We start from the raw sequence: 23,405 nt of genomic DNA on the forward strand, positions 1-23,405 counted from the left end.
TGCAAGTTAACATTACGTATTTTAGGCTAACTCAGAGGAAAATGAAAAATCTGGAAATAGAACTAGTCTTTAAGACTTCAACATTTTTTTAACACAATGGAATATTTAGTGCTAGATGTTTTCAGTGCATGGCATTGTAATGKGTTACCTTTTTGTTACAAAGGGACAGTACATGCCCGAATTTGTCTGCTGTTRTGTGTTTGAGTAATGAGCTGTGTGGATGTGTTGTGGCTATATAGTCAGTGTTCTAGGGTAAATGGATGTAAATATAACTAATTTTTCTCTATCTGTTTTGGATTTCAACATACATTTCTAGGTTTCCCATTGTCCCCTTTGAAGCACTGTCACAATGAGAATATTGCAGCATAAAAATCCATGGGGCTCAGTGCTTGAACAAACTTCTGTATTGCTTTTGAGTTTCTCTCGTGGCTTCTGGGAATATGGGGGGAGGTTCTTACACTTCTTTGCTGGAATGGAAGTATTGTGTAAAATAAGCCTCCTCTGTATCTGTAGTCTTGTCTATTATTACCATTTATCTACTTGGTGATTTTGAACATAGGTAGGAATAATACCAGTCTGAGGGGCATGGCTGGATTTTRATCATGAATTGTAATACTTCTTACAAAATTTGGTCAGGCAAAAATGAAATAATAGCTATAAATATAAACCATAAACAAGTGCAGAGCTTTTGTTGCATGCGTTTGATATGCTTCTTTTAGTGTATTTATAGCAAGTTAATAATTTGTAAATTTTTCAAATAAAAATAGAGGAAAATACTGAAACAGTGTGYAATAAGTTCTGCTGTATGTCTGTGCATTGTATGGTATACTTTGCAGCATGTTTTCTTTAAAAGGTGRTACAGCAAAGCCAGTTCTGCTTATRTTTGYATTGGTCAGAAGTGGAATTAACATCTCTGAACTGCATTTGAGACAAACTACTTAGTTTTCTTATGTGTGAAGTCTGTAAAAACCTCTTAGTTATTAGAGTAGATGGCACGATGTCTTGCTGAATCAAGAGCTTGTTCCAGTGCTCAGGTAGCCTCACAGTAAAAATGTTTTTTTTTACACTCAGAGGGAATCCCCTGTGTTTTGGTTTGTGCCCATTTTCTCTGCTCCTGTCACTGGGCATCACTCAGAAGAGCCTGGCTCCATCTTCTTTTCCATCTTACCCTTCTTTGAGGTATTTTTATACATTGAGAAGGTCCCTGTGAGCCATCTCCCCTCCAGGCTGAACAWTCCCAGCCCCTCAGCCTTTGCTCAGATGGAAGATGCTCTGGTACTTCATCATCTTTGTGGCCCTTTGCTTGACTCTCTCCAGTATGCCAGTGTCTGTCACCTACTGGGGAGTCCAAAACTAAACCCAGTGCTGAGTAGAGGGAAAAGATCCCTTCTTATCAAATTGCTGGCAATACCTTGTGYAGTGCAGCCCAGGATACCATTCACCTTCTTTGCAGCAAGGGTGCTTTGCTGTCTCTTCTTCAACCTGGTSTCCACCAAGACCTTTTCTGCAGAGCAGCTTTGCAGATGGGCAGCCCCAGCAGATAATGGCGCATCCAATGGCTCAATGTGTATTTTAAAAGAGAGGGAATTTGTCATGGCATCTGGTTATTAACCTGTCATGGGATTCTTATAACGGTCAAAGGATTGAGATTCAGCTTTCTAGTATTTAATATGTCAAGAAGAAATTAAAACATGCACTTTCTGATTTTGCTCTGCTTTGGTTCTAAACCTAAAGAATAGGTGAAAAGCATTCTGGATGAAGTTATTTAATGGTTTTTGAGGGTGTTTTTGTAGCAACATTTGTTGTGTTAGAGCTTTGAAATAGAATCACAGAATATTCTTCATTGGAAAGGACTCAGAAAGTTCATGGAGTCCAACTCTTAAGTGAATGGCCCATATGGGGATCAAATGCACCACCCTGGTGTTACTAGCACCATACTCTGGCCAGCTCAGCTAATCTCAGGGTCAAACACTAAGAAGAGTGTGAAGATGTCTATATATTGTGTTGATGATGAAGATGACTATTGTGTTGGACACATGGATAATTTTTTTAATATGAATGTTTTTCTAGTCAGCTCTACATTTTAAGAATTAATTCATTAATAAGAAATCAGGTAAAAATGTAATTATTTTGCTTTATATGCAGTCCATGTCACTGCTCAAAGASTACTTGCACTCCCATCCRTATATCCTACATCTAAATCACATAYTTTAWATTATCTGGGTGTTCTATATCACATTTCTGCTTCCCTGAATTTCTTAGACCTCTACGAAGTATGTTTGTTGCCACCATTTTTTCAGTAACTTGTAATAATCCATGAAGTTGCAGCAGCAAACATAAAAGACATCTTACCTTGCCTGGTGGTTAAGTAAAGAACCCATGCTAGATTTTTAAGAACCCATGCTAGATTTTAAAGAACCCATGCTAGATTTTAAGCAGGATTTAATTGACACAGAAATTTGCCTTGGTTTTGTTTTTAAATGTTATTCTGTGTGTCAGCCAAAATTGGTGTTCATTTTAAAGAATACTTTAGTCTCTATGGATTRTTTTTGTAAAATGAGCTGTAAGTGTAGTTACACTCAGTGTGGGAGTAGTTTGTGCACCTGAAATGCCCACCTGAAGCAGTCATAGAATTCCATCTGAATTAGCAAGTTCACCTGCCAGGAAAGAAGGTGTTTTTTTTTTTAACCCCAAGAATTAAGCAGGCCTAGTCTTTTTATTTAGCAATTAATTTTAATTAATGCAATTTTATTCATTTTGATTGGGAGCTAAGCYTAATGCCTTGCTTTGTTTGAAGTCTCTGAAACAATTTAGGTGTACTAATAATCTTAGAAATCAAAGCAATKAAATGTAACTTGGCAGTCAAGCAGTGATTGCATTTTTATGACATTTTAGAACTTGCTGCAAGGTGGGCAGATCCTCCTCGCTGTCACAGCTCATTCTGCTGCAGTTTGGACAGTCTTGTAAGCAAAGGTAAATATTCTTCTCTGAGCTAGATAATGATTGCATGGCAGTGATCTTAGATGTTCAATGAACATCATGTCTTGACCAGAGCTGCCATCTGTCCCCCCTCCAAAGACTTTGTTGATTTTTCTTCCTGCTTGCTGGTTGTGAGCCACCTCGTGTGCGCATCAGTTTGTGTGCATGCAGCATCCATCACAGGGAGTAACTGGGTTTAGTACCATCTCAGAGATAGCAACCATGTCTGGGCTGATGCTTTTCAATTTGGCATTTCACAAGCCAGTGCTTCATTTTTTCCTTTGCTTATAAAATTTAAGTTCCTATCTTGGAATATTCTCTTGCCTTTGGTTTGTTATCAGGGAGGTGACTCTATAGGCATCCCTCGCATGGAAGTTACTTGTCTGCTCACTTGCTCAAGTTTTCTGTAAAACTCACTTCTCGTGTTCCCAGATCTGCCTACAGTCTTTTCAGCCTCACAGTTGTAGGAAATTATAATTCAGAAATAAAATATTTAATTACAAAAAAAACAAGAAAAGTAWAATATTAATTCACCTAAGGCACATTTCCACTAGTCCTCTTTACAGGATATTTTAGCTTTAGTTAGTTGGCATGTCTCCATATAAATCAGGAAATGCTAGGGCCTTAGTATTTTTGGCAGTTGTTTTTTGACTATTATTTTTTCCAAGCCTTTTTCTGATTTTAGATCTTTATCATTTCCAAAGTCATGTTGACCACACAGTATGAAGTGAAAAAAAAAAACCCAAAAAAATTGATATCTGTTGATCCGTTTGCATGCTTAAATGGCATGTATGTGTGTGTATTTTTTGTACACACACTTAACATGGTGTGTAATGTATCAGATTATTTGTGCCAATGAAAATTAAATTCAGAAAAGGATTACTTTTCTGTAGTTTTTCAGCCACTGCTTAAAAACTTAGTAACAATAATTGTATTTGAAAAGTAGTAACCTTTTTTACTTTCAATTTCATTAATTATTATTTTACAACTCTGTATTTAATTGCCACAAAACATTATTGCATTGATAAAACCGTCAATATTCTAGAACAGAATCTGATTYTGACTTTGTGTCAACAAAACAACCTAATATAAATGCTGCTATAGTTCCAAAACTTTGTTACATGTTCTTTATCTTTTATAACACTCCCAATTAGTAACCATAAAGCTTAATCCCAAGTAGGTGTRTTTAAGCTTTACTACATACTACTTTATAGCTGGCTTTTTGGATTCTTGTGATGAAATGCTTACGATAACACTCACCCGCAATGTCTCCTTTCCCATCAGATTCATCTTCTCCTACAGCTGTGGGGCTCTTGTCATCTGCTATTTCCCAAGCCACAATTTCCTCATCAGTTTGTGGCTAAACCTCAAATCTTGATGATCCTTTTCCATCTAGTTCAACACGAATCTTTCATCTTCTGGGTTCTTTTAACCAGAAATCTTTTGCCAAAAACCTGACAAGATTGTACTGGGCGTCAGCAGCAGCAACATCAGGCTTGATTTCAGTGAGCAAAGATAAAACAGCTGTTTCATTGTCCAGATCAGCGCTCAAGCACTCAATATTTGGKCATAATTTTTTCCAGCTTTATCTGGCTGTGATAGCCTTGATGTTTTTCACTCTTTGACTAGTGGTGTAACTTATTATATTTTGCTGATCCATTTTTTTCAGTGGTTCAGAAATAGATACAGCTTCTTCAGGCAGTATTTCCATCCTATTGTCTTTTGTACTGTTCTGTGTTCTCTGCATTTATTCTTCAGAAATTCTTGCTTCACTTTGGCAAGCCAATGATGCAGTGTTATATCCAGAATTGCCAAATCATGGCTCAACAGTTGCTGTCATGGAAAGCTGCAGATGGCTATTCCATATGCAAGGTTGTATCAGAYAAATTGCAAGATTTTGAAAAGAAGTGATGTAAAGTGTCTGATCAAAAGTTAACAAAACTTCAGGTCCYCTCCCTGTGTGCATGTGGGAAGTATTTCTGTGGTGTAAAGGCTGTATTTTCAAARCTGAGGGGGATTTTTGTTGTTATAATTGGAGGGGACACCAAGGTGACAAGTTACTTACTGTATTCCAGAAAAACTTTTTAGTGCTTTTGGAGACARAGCTAATGACTGTACATTCAGAGGGAGGAGTAGAGATGAGAGTTCTGTTTGTCATTGGCATTAGTATTTTTCTATTAACTTTGCATACCACTGTATATATAAATTGATTGTTTTCACTGGAGTAGGAATAAATAGTTGATTGTCTCATTTTAATTTACTTTTATAGTGGAAAATAGTGATGGTGTTTGGAAGTCATTCTCCTTCARTTAAATGATTTTTCTGTTTGTTTTGGGGTTTTGTATGTGTCCACATATTGCGCACTGCTTGATTCAGTGATCTGTTTTCTATTGGAGAAAATTTACAAGCACATTGCCTGCCTCACACGAATTTGTTTCCCACAGAGATTCCTAATGCAATGTGTGAGGTTTCTCATTACKCAGTTATATGGATTACATTTTCACTCCAATACGAACAAAATTAAATTACACAAAAATTAAGATGCATGTAATCCTAATGTCTGATCTTTAGAAAAAAAAAACCTTGTCATCTTTAAATGATAACCTTCTGCAAAATCAGTGGTAGAATTATGCTGCTTTTGTCAACTGGATGCATCTGCAATTTACATGGCAGCTGATGTTAAGAGCCAACTGTATAGCAGCATTGAGGATTGAATGGTTTTTAATAATTTTGTCTTTTCTGGCTTGCATTAATAAAAAAGTAACAACAAAGCCAATAGACACTATTCCTTTGTTCCAGAACCCATGTGGATTAATACAAATCACACTTTTCTTAAAACRAGGATGCAGTCCTTCAAATTTGGTTTCAATGCCTTCAGTTTTGTATAGCAGTTCCACATTTTGAGCATTTTGTCTTTTATTGATATTCTTGAAAGGTACAACAGTTCAAAATCAGTAGCAGTCAGTTAAATCTTATATTTAAAATGTTATGAAGAAGCACAGTAATTTAGAAATACCAATATATCTATATTTTGAAGTTTAATAAAGGTTAATAAATTTATTTGGGTCTTCATATCTGGCTAAAATTTTCCAGTTCCCATTAAACGTGTAGATAATTATTTTACTTTGGTCATCAGCCAAATTTATTCATATGCTTTTTGGTTGTCTAAACTAACTTTGGTTTAGTTAGTACCAAGTTTATTGCACTTTTTTTGTTTTCACAGAGCTTTTTCTCAGACTAACAGGACTCAAAGAATTACAAGTGCAAGTCTGAATGTAACATTTAAYTTCAATTTGGTTTCCAAATATTTGTRCTTCAATCAGTATTTCAAATTTTCTTCTATACATTTCAAAAAATGTCGTTTAAATGCATTTCTCATGACAATGCCATAATTCAATATTAATGTGTTTAGGTTTTTAGTGGCTCACAAGGTACTTCTTTTTCTAGCAGTCCGTAGGAGCTGTTCCGCTGGGTGTGCCAGTAACTCGGAAAAAAGAGGATGAAGCATCAATTGGAAGTGCACCTTTGGCAAGGCAGCAGTCAAATCAAGCCTCTGAATATGCCAGCAGTCCTGTCAAAACAAAAACAGTAACAGGTATCTCACTTAATTGAAACTATTCRTTCTGCATTTACAACCTCCCTCACTAACGTGCCTCCAAAACTGAACAACATCAGCTGTGCAAGTACTGTGGAACAATTTCAGCTTCAGAGAAATGAAAAGGTTTTGAGTTAAAAATAATCAAATGTTTAATTTTCAAATACGTGTTTATTTTTATTCTCAGTTTTGTTTAATGCTGTCTTTGGGGCCCTGATATTCTGATATAATACATTTTGGAAAATGAGATAAATGAGATCTGCTTTCAATAGAATATCTGTCATTTGCCTTGATATTTATTCCATAATTTTGTCAGACTTCKCACTATGACTAATCTCTAATTTCAGTCAGTCTACTTACATTGCTTAAAGTTTGACATCTTTGGCAATCAAGATTTGTGCATCAACAGTTAAAATTCACTGTTTTCAAAATCAGTCACCAGAAAAAGGTGCATTTGTTGGTACTTCTGCTTGTGGGGTTCAAGAAATTATTTGTTTTATGAGYATTTTCTGGTCACTTAAGAGTCTAAAATGAGAGTTCATTACCACTAATCAAGATAGTATGGTTTTCTTGGAATTTCTGGTGTATTTTCTCATATGCTACTATCTGCAAGTAGTAAAGTAGGTGATCATCCAAAAATAATTACTATCCTGCTGAGACTTCTAGTGATCCTTCTGAAATACACTAAACAAATTCTCTTTTCCTTTGCATTGATGTTTATTTCCAGATTATCATGAAGCACTTCAAGATGTTGTCTGCTGAAACTGAAATTACAGTCTCATTCATTAATGGTAGAGCTAAATGCTATTTTGAGATTAAAAGGGGCTAATTTAGAAAATCTGTTTGCTGAATATTAGTGGGTTGTCATGTTATCACTGGTTGTAAAACAATAGATTAATTTGTAGGACTTCCATTTCATTCATAAATATACTTTATTTTTACTATTTATCCATTTATTTTTAAAATTCATTTATGCATTTCCCTTATTTTTGCCTGTGATGAAATGACTGTACCAAGCATATTCTTTTTTTAACTGTGTTTATCATTTGTTCTGCTTTTATCAAAATCATAAATGGCATGATTTGTTTCTTCTTGAYGTCAGTTAATTCTGCCTGGGCCAGCAAAGCACAAAGGTGTAGTTCACTAGGAAAACTTCCATGGTTTTGAATATTTGACATTCAAACAYAGCTATTTGCAAGAATAGATTCTAGATTCATTTTTCTTAATTACCAATTTATAAAAAGTAGGTGTGTATTTTGCAGAAATTGCTTTGTGCTTGGACTTTGAAAATTAGTGTCCCAGTCTGGTCCCTCCTGAGTGTGGTGGCCCTTTTAGTTCTTCAGTGTCTCTTACCTTTACATTGAGGTCTTCTCTTTACTGTGATCTCTTCTGATCACACCAGAATATTCTACTAAAAGAAAATATTATTGTTCAAAATCTAGAAATGCCATGGATGCCAGTTTTGATTTTTTGGGGTGTTTGTATATGTGAGAAATAATAACATGAAATTACAAATGATAAAAAATGTCATAAAAGCAAAAGGGAGAGTTTCTGTGTATCTCAACTTCCATCTTTTTAATTTGAAGTTAATGTCAAGATCTGTTTTCAGTTACTTATAACACACATTGCTGCAAAAATGAAAAGTTCGCTTGTAGATTTCATTTAATATCTGCCATTTGCTTTACTCATTCAGTTCATCCACTAAGTTTAGCCTAGATGCTGAGGATTTTTTAAAATTAAGTAGATAYTTGGCTTCTCTATAAACAATTTTGCAGCACAGAGTTTGATACTGTGAAATAAGAGGTGATGGTACTAATTCTTTCAAGAGATAACRTTGACTAAGTATTTTCTTTTTTTGAATTAGAAGGAGTCATCTAAAGAAGAGATTATTGAATTTGGTTTCATTAATTTTCAACTGTTAAAATAGTTGAAAAATGCTACTRTTTTTTCAAGAGAAGCTACACACATCTTAGAGGGTCTTCTGGGTTTTTTGTAAGAGGCAGTGTGCMTGACACTACTGGATTGAAGCCATCATGGTGTAACTCCTGCCAGCAAAGCTGAGCCACTCACTCACTGCCCCAGCAATGGGAATGTRGAGGGAATCAGAMAGWWAAARSYKWAAAAMYTKKKGGKTKRRRAAAARRMMRATTWAWWRGGRAARSMAAARKYMWKSMWSMMARSMAAWYMAAAMMARGRAWKAAWTYMMYKSYTYCCMWSGSMRGSMRGKKKTYMRSCMWKCYCMRGRRRRSMRGGSCCCMWYMRSKYSYWWSGKKRMYTKGGRARRMMAAWKRSMWYMMYYCMAAWKKYCCCCMCCTTCCTCCTTCTTCCCCCACTTTATTTAYTGAATATAATACCACATGGTCTGGAGTATCCCAATGGTCASTTGGGGTCAYCTGTCCTAAGTATGGCTCCTCCTGACCWGCATGCCCCAGCTTCCTCACCAGTGTGGCAGTACSAGAAGCAGAAAAGGCCTTGGCTCTGTGTAAGCCCTGCTCAGCAAAACCTAAAATATCTCTGTATTGTCAACCCTGTGTTCAGCACAAATTCYAAACACAGCCCTGTACYAGCCACCGTAAAGAAAATTAACTCTACCCCAGCCTAAACCAGCACACCTGTGTTTTAAAATGTTTATATGTTTGTTATACTCTGGAGATAAAATGGCAGGTATAACATACCTGAAACAGTTGATACTAATGCRAAAATTGAAAGTAAAARTAAAAATTTAATTCCACTAAATATAAAATTTAATTTCACTAACATCTACCATGACATCCAACATTTATCACTTTGGAAATAACCATGATATCACAGATRCAAATTTGACACTGTCCTGTGAGGTGTAATCCAGTGACTATGGCATCTAATTTTTCAATATCAGTGGGAAAGTAGYCTCACACGTGCTCTTAGTATGAAGAACACCTTTAAATGAAAGAAGCTACTTTAGAGAGGCTGAAAAGGTTATWAACTTCTTACTCAGAATCCTGAAAGTTGGCTTTTCTTATAGCTAGAGAACAGGTAGGTAAATGGAATTTAATGTATCTTCTAAGAAGTCATGAACTTTCTGGATGGAGTAAGCTCCATAACCTGTTATGAAGGCATCTGAAAACTGACTGCCTTGTCCCRTGACTGAACCTACACTTGTTAGACMAAATTTTGGTGATCCCTGCTATGCAGCAGTGACATGTTGGCTCATGGTACAGGGGGTGACTGCATTTCAGCCATGTCACGAGTGTACATTAGGCCTGAAAAAGCCRGTGAGTGTTTCTTATTGCTACAGCTGGCACCTGACTGCTCCATTTTATTGCCTGGTGGACAGATGGGAAGGGCATTTGCAAAAGAGAATTAAGCAATGGTGAGTTTGGGGCAGTGTTTTTTTCATAGGCTAGGTCTGTGCTTCACACAGCAAAGTGGTCTTTTCATTCTGCTGCAAGTTCAATGTTACTTCCAGTTTTAAAGCTGAGAAGAGAATCCAGCTTTGTTTCAATCTGCAGGAAGTGTAGATGTGTTGTGTAAGAATGTATGCATAGAGAAGAATAAAAGGATAGGATATAAAAGCACTGCATTTTGGAAAAATCTCTTGTGCTTCTGAAACACTGATACTTTGTTCTTTGGAATTTATGTTCTTWGAAATAATTAAAGAGTTGAAAGCTTTATAGATGCTGTTGCATCTAGTCTACTATTTGTATTTTAAGCAGATGGAGGATGGTGTCTTAACAAGAAAACTGAGAACTCTTCTCTTAGATAGCCTTTGTGTTTTCTGCCCTGTGTAAATCACCTGAATTCTGATGAGGACAGAGCTCCCGTGACCCATTTCTAGCTGCTTGCATATTTTCCCAGAAATTTTACAAGTGTAGTACCTTTGAAATATTTACCCTTTTGAATTTGACCAGCAAATACCTAAGGAACTACAGAACAAGCAAATGAATTGTGTGCATGTGCAGGAAATGTAGGATTGCACAAACCTTCTTTCCATAGGAARCCGGGCAAAGAAAGATCCTCATCTTCCCTTTCAAGCACTTCCTAACATTTACTAGTATAGATATAATAAAACTTAAGTTGCTTGTTAGGTGCTTAGTATAGCTRGAATTTCTTGGGTTTTATGGGAAGTGTTAGTAATTTGATTTTGAAAGCTTTACTGAAGTAATTTTCAAAATTATACAAAGTATACATGAGGTATTTCTGAGCCACTGTTAAATACTTAAGRAAGGACAAGGCTTTAAATCTAGACATGTCTCTATTTTATTTAGACCAGCTGATAACAGACAAACCAATGTTTTATTTGAAGTTTGGTCTTAAGCTATAAAAGTTTCTACTAAAAAGTTTTGGTATAGGACCTGTACTTAGCAAAACTGGATGCAGTTCCTGATTTTTGTTTTTGTGAGAGTACAACTAGAATGCATGGTTAGATTCCTGCTAAAATGAGCTGTTGGAATGCAAAAAAAACCTGGCAAATGTGAGTGAAGTCTGGCTTGTGAGAAATCAATGGATTATCCAAAGTATTTAAATTAGCAGGTCACTATTTCTGCTCAATGAACTGAATGATTATCGTTTATTCACGCCTACTCTGAAATGTATGATGGATGATTAATTTGGGAAGATGAATGAAATTAAATAGATGCTAAATACTTAAGTAAAATACTTGAAGGAATAAGCAAAATCAGAAATTTAAATTTGATGCACATTTACCTAGGGTGCTTGAAAATACTAGGATTTCTATAAATGGGTTTTAGTTCTTGGATTATTTAAAAGGAAGTTGTCCAGGCACTGGTGATTTATAGAACACTTTAAATGGCTGGAAAGTCACATATCTGTATTGAGAATGAATTGTTCTGAGTTTTGTCAGCTAGTAAAATGTTTAGCATTTTTGTTATGGTGGCATGACTTCTTCAGTTCACTGTGTGGATTTCAGAAATGTTAGAAACTCTAAGCCAATGTAGTATATCAAACATTCTTTCTGCATGAAGAAATGCAGTGTTGAGAGAGAACAAATGGTTGTTTATTTTTAGCTTATATTTATAAGATTAAGGAACTTTCTGTGTATTTTTTAAAAAGGTGGAGTACTAGGCAGAATTCCACATTTATCAGAATTTATTGCAGATCCAAAGACTGAAATTCTTACTTCATGGTATAAATTGTATTTGGAATGCAAAGKGATATTAAGATAAATTCAGGCATGGACTTTACATATGGACTCACAAATATCACATTTTTGTAATTACTAATCTGGTAGCTCCATTTGGCCTCTGAATGGCTGGTTTTGATTTGTACAAAAGCATCAATCCTRTTTTATTTTTGTTCCCAGATCTAAATAGGTATTTTTTTTTGCCAGAAATAGTGCAGCAATCGTTAAGAATTTGGTGGGAGAAAATGCTGACCATAGCCATTCCCTAGCCAATATACACTTTCACACAGAAAGATCCTTTCTGGTTGCACAACAGCATTAATATCACATTTGTCTTTGTTTATTGACATATGCTAAAATCCTCTGTGTTTTAACACTTATTCTKCTGTTAACTCCTTGGTGACCATAGAAATTCAGTCACTACACCCCTCTGCTGCCATTTTCCTGCAYATAAGGAACTCACTGTTGTGAGTTGTCAGGGACTGTGTGGCTCAATTATTATCTTGATAAAAGTAATGTATTATTTACACTGTTAGTGAAGTAGAGTGCAAAAATGCTCCAAGGCCAGTAAGGAAATGATTTATGCAAACACTACTCAGTATGCTGGCAAATATATCATGTACTTTTATAAACTTAAAAGGACTTTGTGGTGTCATTAAAGTAGTGCTTTTCTTCTCAAACATTCTGATAGRGAGTGCAAATTTCAAAAAGTACATGTAGTCTATTCTTAGAGAAAAGATTGCATGAATGATTTGAGTATCATTCATCTGGGAATGGGAGTGTGGGGAATAACTTGTCTTACGACACCTCAAAAATAAAACGTGAATATTTGTGAAAGACTTCTGAAGGGTACTGATGGTTCAGAAGATATTGGTAAATGCAGGTTTGAGTTTCAGTGAGCCCGCTGCTTTCATTAACTTTTAAATTGAATGGTGGGAAAAATCTTGCATTAAGATAGGAAATATTTTAACAACCTATTCCTCTGTGTTTTTGCAATTCCTTGTATATGTAAAATGCTTTAATATTAAATCACAGTATAAAATTATTTAATGGAAATGTATTATACTGGGAACAGAATTTCTTTGGTTGTCATTTACACAAAAGTGTGGATGCTTTGTGATGCCTTCAAATAACTTTATAAACACATAAGTTTAATTCTGTTGTGTTGCAAGTATAAAATAGAGAGTCTTCTGAAAAAAATTGTAAGACAAACAAGCTTTTATGTAACAACTTTCACTGAACTTTTGCTTTTATATAGTATTATACACAAAACCAAAAACCTGCTGATTTACAGAAAATTGTAGGGTTTYAGAACGTGCTGACTGGTGTTTAATTAGAGGGGTAATTTTTGGGTTTTGTTACATATGAAGAAAACAATTCATCTTCTGTTAATAAAAAGTAAATATATGTATATATATATATATATGTATATATATACATGGCTGTAGGCCATTTGGATTTTTTCAGTTTTTAAAGCTTTTGTTTAAAGTTCGCATTTTCTCCTCCATTGGATTTTGATCTCATTTCTAATCCTTTAGACCTCTTGAACAGTTTCTTAGAGTGTTGCATACACCTCAATATTTTTTGTTTTAATCTTTTTATGGAAAGACCTATCTAATACATGAAACTGAATACCTGTTAAAGAAATTCCAATGAGTACTTTGACTCTTTGGAGACCACTTCCAATTTTAGTAGAGGAAAAATCTTCCTAGAAAAGGAGCCATGTGGTAGGAGTACTCTTTCCTCTGATTTCTTTTTTCCTTTAATGTGTTTTGCTGTCATGGCCTCTTGGTAACTGTGGTCSGTTTGTAACAGCATTTTCCTCAGCTTAGCTCCCTTCTGGGGTGTGAGAAGCTGTGCGACAGATGATGTGATGTTGGCAGGAAAGCATTCCCAGCTTGTTGAGGTCATGGGACAGACACGTTTTGATTACGGTCACAAGATGTGACGGGGGAGAGGGTCCGGCTGTGGGGGTGGCTGTCTGTGGACCTGTCCTGGAGCAGGAACTCTCTGAGCTTTTGGGCAGCAGTGAAAGTGTGAGTTTGCCTGCAGCAGGAGAACCTTTTCCAGCCAGAAAGAAGCTACTGCCTTCTCAGTGTGTGAGGTATCTGAGGAAACAGTGGGACAGGAAACTGAGTCTGCCTTGTGCCACAGAGATTGAGACCTGATAGGTCTGATAGGTACCACACAGAAATCAGGAATAAGAAACTTCACTTTAGTTTAATTGCTAGCTGTAAGGAGAGAGGGAGGCATGAGGCCAGCATTGACTACAGATTATCAATGTTCTCTAACCCAGTAGTGGAAGTCTCTGATATGTGTTTTATTTCTGCACTGAATTATTTGAGGAAATGTCCATTTGTTCCAAGTCGCACTTCAGAAATTTTCTTTTCCCTTTCCTATTTCTTAAGTCACTGAATATTAATAGCACAGAATAGTGTGATTTTCACAAAAGTTCTCTTTRTTTTCAAAACTTATGTATTTTCTGGGTCAGACTTGTAAAAAACCTCATTCCCAGTATGCTAAAAAAACAATAAGAAGGAGACATATGTCCAAATAAGAAGGACACCTTTAACTAGAATTTATACTTGTAAGTCTTGCTTGGTTACATCTCCTACAAAGTGAGTAATGATTAAWGTAGCAGGATTGCCACTTGGAACTTCCTTTGTACTTTAACCAAAAGTTGTGAAAACTGCTCCTTCTATGAGTCCTTTTTTTTTAAAAAAGTCTGTTCATTACCAATGTATTCTGAAATGGGCAAGTGTGGAGGCTTCTGTGTGATTGATATGGTGTATATATTTGTAAAAATACCAATTAAACAATAAGGGACTAAAAGATGAGAGTTGGAGCATTTTTTGTTCCTGTACACTGGTTTTCTTAAAAATTCAACTTGTATGACCTGAAGCAGTCCCCACTCTGGTGGGACTTTTTCTTTCCCCTTTGTCAATTTGGAAACGTGTCCTACAAATCGTATTTTCTATCTAGCTATTGCTGACTTGCACCTGGGTTCAACCCAAGACTGATTACATTGCCAGGAAATGTTTCAAGGTTTTCAGTTCAGTAGTAGCTAAGTAGCATCATTATTTTAGGAAATCAACCTTCATACAGACAGATGAGGCTGAATCCAGTGTGCACATCTACTGTAGAGGATTGGCCAGACACTCATGGTAGCCACACCTGATGGTGTCTTAGCAAGTGTCATCTACTGGTGTCCTTGCCTGACAAGGAATTAATACACTTCTTTCTCAGCATCCCTTCAGGCTAAACTCTGGGATTTACAGTACAGGGAAAAAAAAAAAATCTTTCTTCTTTTCTCTTTAGGAGTGACTTCTTTGCTTGCTTCTTCTTTCCACTCTGATACACGTTTTATTCCTTTTCCATGGTTTATGGTTGAATGGTTCCTTATCTRTCTGTTGGGATTGGTTTGGTTGGTTTTCTTTTTTTTTAAATCCCTTGGTCGAGCATGAAGGGTTATAGTGAAGCTGGGTTTTCAGTGTGGATATTCCTAAAATATTGCAAATTTGAATTACATGTATATGAACCAAAATGAGGTACTTCAGTCAAYAAATCTTATTTTTAATTCATAGATTGTGATTTCTGGCTCTTCTGCCAGTTGATCGAGAAGTAGCAGCGTTTGTTTTCCTGCAGATAAAATATGGGAGAAAACCCACTCATGAGGGGATGCATTTGTTAAGCGATGTAGAATGTTGATAATCCCTGCTGAGTGTGTTGTAGAACATGTGGGTTTACATCGTATTTATCTACTTATCCTGAACTGAAGCATCTTACCTGGGGAATCCCCAGAGTCTCACTGTGATGTTGTACATCGTTCTCATCCTTGCCCACACTTCTGTTCTAGGGTTCTCTGCTTCAATGACTCTTTTATTTTAATATTTCTTGGTACTCAAGCTGTTCCTAATTCTTCCCTTGTAGTGTATGTGTAGTGTAAGGCCTGACTGGACAGAAGATGGTGTGAAATGAGGGGGTAAGAAGTTAAGGAGAAACCCTATTCGTTGACTAATCTCTTTGTTTTAACTTAATCCATTCATAATGTGGATGGAAGACATACTGCATGGCATAAAACTGTCCGTGTGAGATGTTATAAAACCGCTATTGCACAGGGCTTCTCCAGATGAATAATTTACATGTTTGTCTCTCCAGAACAGCTGAACAAAAAATGAAATGTCACGCTTTTTACAGTCTCATGATCCAGTTTTCATTCCTTATTCTTCTAACAGATTTATAATTGTAGCTTTACATCTTAGAGAGAAGTAATTATACTGCAGCCATAAAAATTCTGTTTTACTCTTTTGACCACATCTCTTTCTGAATCGTTGGATTCTCCATCAGTTTAATAAAGTGAATGTTTCTCTTTAAGATTATTAAAAATACTGTTTGTTGAGGGATTTTCTCTGATGTTTATGAAGTCTAGCTTTGATGGGCAAAATGTCACAAATTAATTCTTCCAGTGACATTAGCATTGCATGCTCTTGGCAGAAGTTCACCTCTTAGATGTTTCTGTTTGAAATCTTTGCATGTTTCATTGCATTACTGAAGAACCATGCAGTGATGCATGTCAAGGAGCATGTATTTTTGCTCACCTTAGTGCAGTTGATAGCATAATTTTATTTTAAGATATTTTCTGCAATTTTTATGCCTCAGATTTCTCCTAGCTGTAAAATTGGTAGACATAAATTGTCTCACACTGATTTCAATTTAGCTTAAATTGAAGTAATGAAATTTTCATMATTTATTCCTGCAGTTTTGTCAGCTCCACAGCATGTAGGGCAAAACTAGAAATGTTAACTAAGCTGACAATAGTTTGCAGGGTATCCCGAAACACAAGGAGGAGGATATTCTGTAAAACATGTCAGAAGGAGCTRTGCACCACTCATGGTCCTCTTCTGAAGTGCTAGTGTTTTTATGTTCAATTTAATGCTTCTGTTATCTAAAATTTTTTTATGTTCATGCTATTAAATAACTATCAGTTTAAGGAAATGTGTCTTTTTATTAGAAAGTACTGAATTTTGCTAAAATATTTCATACTTTATTACCTTAAAATTTGACAAAGTGAGAACATAGTTTAATTTTTATGCCTTTTTTTGAAAGCATACTCAAGTTTTTTAAGGGAGTCTTTCAAAGAAAACAAATTAAAGGCTGTTATTTAATGTGGTCTGTTATTTCTTACAATTTTAGAAAGGTGAAACCTTCAGATTACACTGGCAGCAATGTGTGTGAAAACCTCTTGGATTTCTGTTGCATCATCAAATAGGTTATCTCATTTTGAAAACTGTCTTGATTTGTTTAGGTCAAACTTCTTCATAATATTTTCTTAGCAGTTCATGTTAAAAAAGTTTGAGCATTTAATTTTATTATGTTGTATTTCTCACAGGGCTTAATTGGTGCAATTGTATGGACAAGTTTAAAACTAATACAGGCACATTATTATGTCCATAGTGAGATCTACACAGTGAAAGACTCTTTTAGAATGTAAAATAACTTTTTTTCCTCTGCTATCAGTAAGTATATTAATTTACTTAAATTTTATTTTTGTAACTGTTTTTTTTTTTTTTGTTTGCATTAGAATCTCGTCCTTTGTCACTCCCTGTGAAAACCATGCTGAATCCATCTGAAAGCTGCAGAAGTCCTGAGGAAAGAATGAAGGAATTTATTGGAATAGTGTGGAATGCAGTTAAGTGCCTTACACTTCAGGTAAGATGAAAAGGAAGTGAAAAAAACCCTATGTGTTTCCAAACTTTATGATACTTTTTATGCATCCTAGTACTTTTTATTAGAGGGGATTTAAAGGAGCTCCCAAGTTTTATTGTCTTATTTCAGTAATTTCAAAGTCTGAGAAAATGAAAAATAAAGTACAGATTTTGGGGAAATTAAGCAAAGAATACTTTGGTTTTAAAATRTTTGGTTTTGAAATACTGTTTTGTATTTACAGGGAAACATACTTCAAAAATTATATGAACAAAAATTGCTTGTCACGCTTTCCTRTATTATAAACATAACTATACACCTTTGTATCTGTAGTTAAATGTGCAGAATGCCTTTTTTTCCTAAAACTATTTGAGGAAAGTGTAGATGATAAATAATTTCTCRAGGTATATGATACAGTATGCAGTTATACCATGAAGGCTCAGCAGCTTACTTGCCTACTTTTTCCTGAAAGATAAGTAGATGGCTGCTTGGATTAAAGCATTTTGTTTTATACTGCTCTAGGTTGTAGTTGCTGATCTGTAAAAGCAGAGTTTTCATGTGGCAGTATGGATGCCATGTTAGGAGTCCAGTTTTAAGATTGCAAGAACAAGTTTTCAGATGGCTAGAAGTTGTAGAGCGCTGGAATTAGGACTGTGTTATTCCCAGTACTTATCAAGTGCTTCTTGGGAAATAATCCTAATTTAGAATTATTATAACCTGTGCTTGTTGAACCTTACATTCTATCAGATCARTATTTTATGGTACACCAGGATATAGTAACAAAAATGGTTGGGGTTTTTTTTTTTAAATTTAAAAAAAAATCACAAAAAACTGCCAACATTACAGAGAGTAATTGTTGAATGCCTRTAATTTTCTTCCTATCAATGTATTTAATTGTATACAGGTTCATCACAGAACATGTCTGTGCTCCTCTTCCATGTAAAAAATACTTAGGAGTTCAGTTTTAGAAAGCTTTAAGGTCCGGGTTTTGCCAGAGCAAGAACTTGAGACTTGTGACCTGCTTGCAGAACATAGTGAGGTTGAGGAGATGCTTTCTAATAAATCTGTTTAGTTTTCAGCCGTCTCTTTCATCATGGGTTCATGAGTATTTTGCTTGTTTTCCTTTCTTTCTTAGTGTTCTCACCACTATAGATTAAAATGTCTAGATAAGAGAGAGACTGTGTAATCTATTTGAAGGAAGCMGTGTATTTTTGTTATGTGTCTGGGTGGTACTTAGCACAGTGAGACTCCCTAGATAAATGAGGCTTAGAGTTTGAGTCATAATAAAAGTATTAAGTAATAAATGTTTATTAATAATATATAATAATATAKAATAAAAGTAATAATATAATAATGACAGTGAAGAGCTGGGTCCTTGATAAAGGGGGAAAACTTAATCAGGACTATGATACTCTGCCCATATGTTTTTCTTGGTATGTTTTTTTGTGAACARCCAGCAAGCAGAATTTGTTTTGAGGAATGGTTAAAATACCAACCATGAAGTTTGCATGTTACTAGATAGGGAAAAAGGTAATGTTCCTTTCTGTGGAGATGAAAACTGGTGACAGTGGTAGGCATGGATTTTCTCAAAGATAATTCGTAAATACATTGCTTCTCAGAYGTAACATACAGAATAGAGTTCATACTGGTGGAAGATGTTTTTGTATTGGTGCTTTTCTGGTGCTTGATGTTCTAGATTTATTTACTTTTTAGAGGGTTTATTTTTTTTTTGGTAGAGTACTCATGCTTTCTAGYTTTATCATTATGACTRTGAAATGATATTTTTAGTTTTTATYTCTGTTGAAATTAAGCACCTCTATGAATCTATACAGTATTTTACATACTTTGTTTCATCCTTACTTTAATTGTACCTGGTAAAGATTTTGCCAGTATCTTCCCAGAAGTTGTTGTGTTATCAGCAAAACATTTCMACAGACTCCAAGGAAGCACTACAGGAAAGTTTGACAATGTGCTTCCACACAAACATGCAATAGTCCTTCCTTRTGAAAGATGAATGATTTATGGATATGTTTGCTGTTCTTTTTATTGCTACTAGTAGTCCCTATGTTTAATTTGTTTAAATATGTTTTTTCAAGACACAAATGCCATTATGTATAGTTTCTTTCAATACCTGTCAAAATGGGAAATTTATGCAAGGCAATTTATAAAAGGTAAGAAAATGAGAATTATGACTGTTTTGAAATTCAAATACATTATATTAATTTTATTATGCACAATGTGCATTTTATTAAGCATATATAATGATATTTGAAGGTTAAATTCATACAGATTTTCTGTCTTGTTACTTGGCATGGAAAAGGGAAACTTCTAGAATAATTTGTCTGGTTAAATGCTGGAGCACTTAGACTGTGGCTTTTTTTTTTTCTAAAGCTAATTTTCATGTTTCTGGATCTTTCAGTAACATGATTGTAGAACAGAAAAGTTTGTAGTTTTCGTCAGATAAAACTGAACTTCATAACTTAAAATCATCAAAGGATTATTCTTTTAGTAGAAGCTAAAATAAGTAAATGTGCTTGGAACCAAAATAACTGGAAAGTTTATTTTGGATCCAAAGCTGGTACTTGCTTAACCCTAGCCCTGGCTTGCTTCTGATAGAATATTGCATGAAGATTTTGTGCATTGCAGTTGTGGTAAGCTATTAGTATTTAAGTAAAAAGACTTTCATATTTAATAATAAAAAGTTGGTTTATTATTTTGTTGTTGTAGGATTTTATATGCAGGCTTGAAGTCTTTTTGGCAATTACACTATGCAGGAGGATAATACTCATTTTTCACATGTTCTTCATACTAATAGTTGCTAAAATTCTGAAGCAGTATAAACACAATTATTTTTAATTGGTTGTTAATGCTGAATTCCACTGAGAACAATGAAGGATCTGTATTAAAAGTAATTAATTAATGAGTAATGTTGTAACGAGTGCCAACTATATAAGAATATAATTGTTACGTATAAAACTTAGGTATGTCACATGCCTTAAATATCCATGAATTTATTTGAAAAAATAAATGCTTTTTTTGAAACTATTGAAAATTTTATTTTCTTTAAGGCAGTAACTTGTAAAAATTTTTGACTAAGTGAAGCATTGAAAGGCAAGAAAGGGAAGGACAGAACTGATACGAGTTCCAGTTATTTGAGCTGTGTCGTTATCSAGGGGTTAGGAAGAGACTTTGTGGCTTGTTATTTAGCAGTTACAGCTCTCAGCAGTTATTTGGCAATTATGAGATAGGATTATTTCTTAAGTTGGTTACTTACCACAAACYAACAAAAATTTGAGTTTTCCATAACTAAATAAAACCTTTTTAAAAGGTTTAAAAGCTYTTTTAGGAGATAACAGCAATACTATGAAGCAAAATGACRYTGTGTTTTAAGTGGTCAGATAATAYGTATCTGATCCGTATTGTGGTCATTTTTATGTAGGTAGCCTGCTCTCTTAGTTCTTTTACTTATGTGTTCTGCTTTCCATTTATAGCAATTTTTACTTTTGTCTACCTTCAAAGCATGGATTTCTGTTCTGCCCTTTTAAATTGTAACAAGCAGTGTGTGTCTGGCTCTGTTCTACCCATTTAGACCATCTGCAGCTGAGATGCTCTAAAGGGGCAGAGCGAATTTGGATCTTGGAGGCAGATCTGTGGTCTTAAAATATTGGGTGCCCCAGAACCCACACATGAGATGTGTGAGCAGTGCTTCTTTGCATTTTGGGGGGTCATTGCAAGATGGCTTATGAAAGAGAATTTCCTTATAGTGTCACTCTCATAAATGTCTGTTAAGTCTTAACAAACCTGTCCCTCTTCATTGCACCTCTTCATTGCRGGGTCACTTGTTTTGTTTTCTTCCCTCCAACCACCTTCCTCAGTTAGGAAGACCTAATTTTTCTGCAGTGTTTATTTCACTCTTCTCTCTAATGAGCACCATCATGTTTTATAAAACAAGCATTAAAAATACTCMAATAACTTTCCTTTTTATACAAGAGTCATTGGACATTTTTAGGCTTATATGTTTGTAAAAGCGTAGAACATAGAGTTATGCTTTGCTTAATGTTTTAGAAGGGAAAACGCTGCTTGCTTCATTGGTTTATCATTAGTGTACATTATTTAGCATGTATAGGCCTTGACATAGTAGAAATGAAAATAGGGGGTGATTCTGTTTCAAGAATGTAATAATTCCTTCTCTTTAACACATGAATGTGTTCARTATTGGCAAACGAACATGTTGCTACCAAAACTGAAATCAGATCCTTGAAACAGAAAGGATGTTGCCATGGAAAAATGAAGTAACACTCAGTGCAGCTGTGAGGCATTAATGAATAGGATATTTTTTTAAAAGATCATTTGTGTTTGGTGTGGCTTGGAGGGTCCCAACCAGATGGTTTCCATGAACAGGATCTGACCCCCAGCTTGAGGACTTCTTACTGGCAGATTACTTCATTTTCTTTCCCTTAGATTGTCAGATCCTTACATTAATGCAAGATTTACTGCTGCAAATTTATATTCAGTTACATAAATCAGTCACATCTTACATTAAATTCACAATTTTAGGCACACAGTTTAACAGTTATTTTAAAAGTGTAAAAAGATTTATATGATAGCTTTAATATATGCTATTGATGTMGTTTAATTTTAAGAATTTGGATTACATATATTTTGAAACACTTTCCGATTGGTGAAGCAATCTGCAGTGCACATTCTCACTTCTGTCCAGCATATAATTCCATCATTTTAGGTGCACCCTTCCATTCCTTCAYTGGAACTTSTGAGTASGCAGATTTCCAGATTCTGTGAATTAAATGTGCACAAATTCCATTGAAGCTGATAGTTGTGTTGATAGTTGTGTTGATAGTTGTGAATCTGCCTCCTAGAAGTTTAACAGGTGCGACTGAATTTTGCACGTACTAGGCCCTTGTGCATTCAAGTTGGTAATTTCTTGTGTGATTATAATAATTGCATAGTTTGCTCTAAAACATGGTCTTTTACCATGTGTTCATTGTGTTGACCTTTGAAATCGTACAATAATGTTTTGCAAAGTTTGTTATTCATATAAAACTTCAATTGAAACACAGGTAAACAAACTATACCTGCAAACAATTCTGTAATATTAYATATTGCCAATTCTTAGCAAATCCATATTTAGCATCCTGCTGACTGCACCAATTTGTCATAAATTAGTGGTTTAGAGTAACTTAAATAATCATCATCAAAGGTATTAGCAAAAGTGATTTTAATGTGAATTCATAAAGGTGCAACTTGATGAAGTTCAATAGCAAGGTTCACTGTATCATTTCCTACATGTTTGAGAAAGGAAAATAGAATAAATCTGGTGTTATTTACATGGAGGACGAAAAGGGTAAGGTAACCCAAATGTTGAATCATGAAATTCAGACCAGACCTCCATGCTTGCCAAACCCCTGGTGTGGCTGACGTGCAGCTGGGTCTGATCTGGACAASAGTTTGCATCTAAGAGAAAAAATACAAAGAGTAAGGAAGTCCTTCCATTGAGTCATGGGGTTCAGAGTAAACCCCCTTGCTTTCTAAACTCCTGAAGGAGCTTAGGTCCAGTCTTAGTCTCAGACTTTGACAATGGTCTGTCTAAAGGAATTAACTACATGCATTTAATTAGTGTTAATTTAACATGCTATCAGCAGCTTACTGAGGACTGAGGATCTATTGCAAATAAGGGATCTCTCTGCCTTGGGTTATAGAAAGATCACTCTGTCTCAGATAAGGAATCCCAATTGCTGGGAGGCATCCCAGCTCAAGGGGAGAGTCACTGGTGTGCAGTCCAGTTGCAATTTAGAGAAAACATGAATTGAACTCATCCATATGTGTCATTAGTAGAAAGGCCTCTTTGCCTCTAGGAAGAACCTTAAAAGAGACCCARCTCCAGCAGAGATCACTGCTGTGCAGCCATCCTGCCTGGCAGGGAGAGCTCCAAGGCAGCTCACTTGGGCTGTCATTGGCTTGGAGTCAAACTGCATCCAACAGGAGGGG

At 35.2% G+C, this 23,405-nt stretch overlaps 1 protein-coding gene across 8 annotated transcripts in view; it reads left to right on the plus strand.

Annotated features, from left to right (window-relative positions):
* VPS13B (vacuolar protein sorting 13 homolog B) overlaps positions 1–23,405 on the plus strand; it is a 423,643-nt gene that overhangs the window by 192,184 nt on the left and 208,054 nt on the right. For 7 of the 8 annotated variants that reach the window (XM_057366267.1, XM_057366269.1, XM_057366268.1 and 4 more), the window contains exons 21-22: positions 6,427–6,574; positions 17,278–17,405. In XM_057366267.1, the coding sequence (XP_057222250.1) occupies positions 6,427–6,574; positions 17,278–17,405 (276 nt within the window). The remainder of the gene's footprint in view (positions 1–6,426; positions 6,575–17,277; positions 17,406–23,405) is intronic. The other variant, XM_057366266.1, reaches the window with a different exon arrangement.

The sequence above is a fragment of the Malurus melanocephalus genome, unplaced genomic scaffold (assembly GCF_030028575.1).
Source record: "Malurus melanocephalus ecotype Western Australia unplaced genomic scaffold, MMel_1.1 scaffold_62, whole genome shotgun sequence".
Lineage (NCBI taxonomy): Eukaryota > Metazoa > Chordata > Aves > Passeriformes > Maluridae > Malurus > Malurus melanocephalus.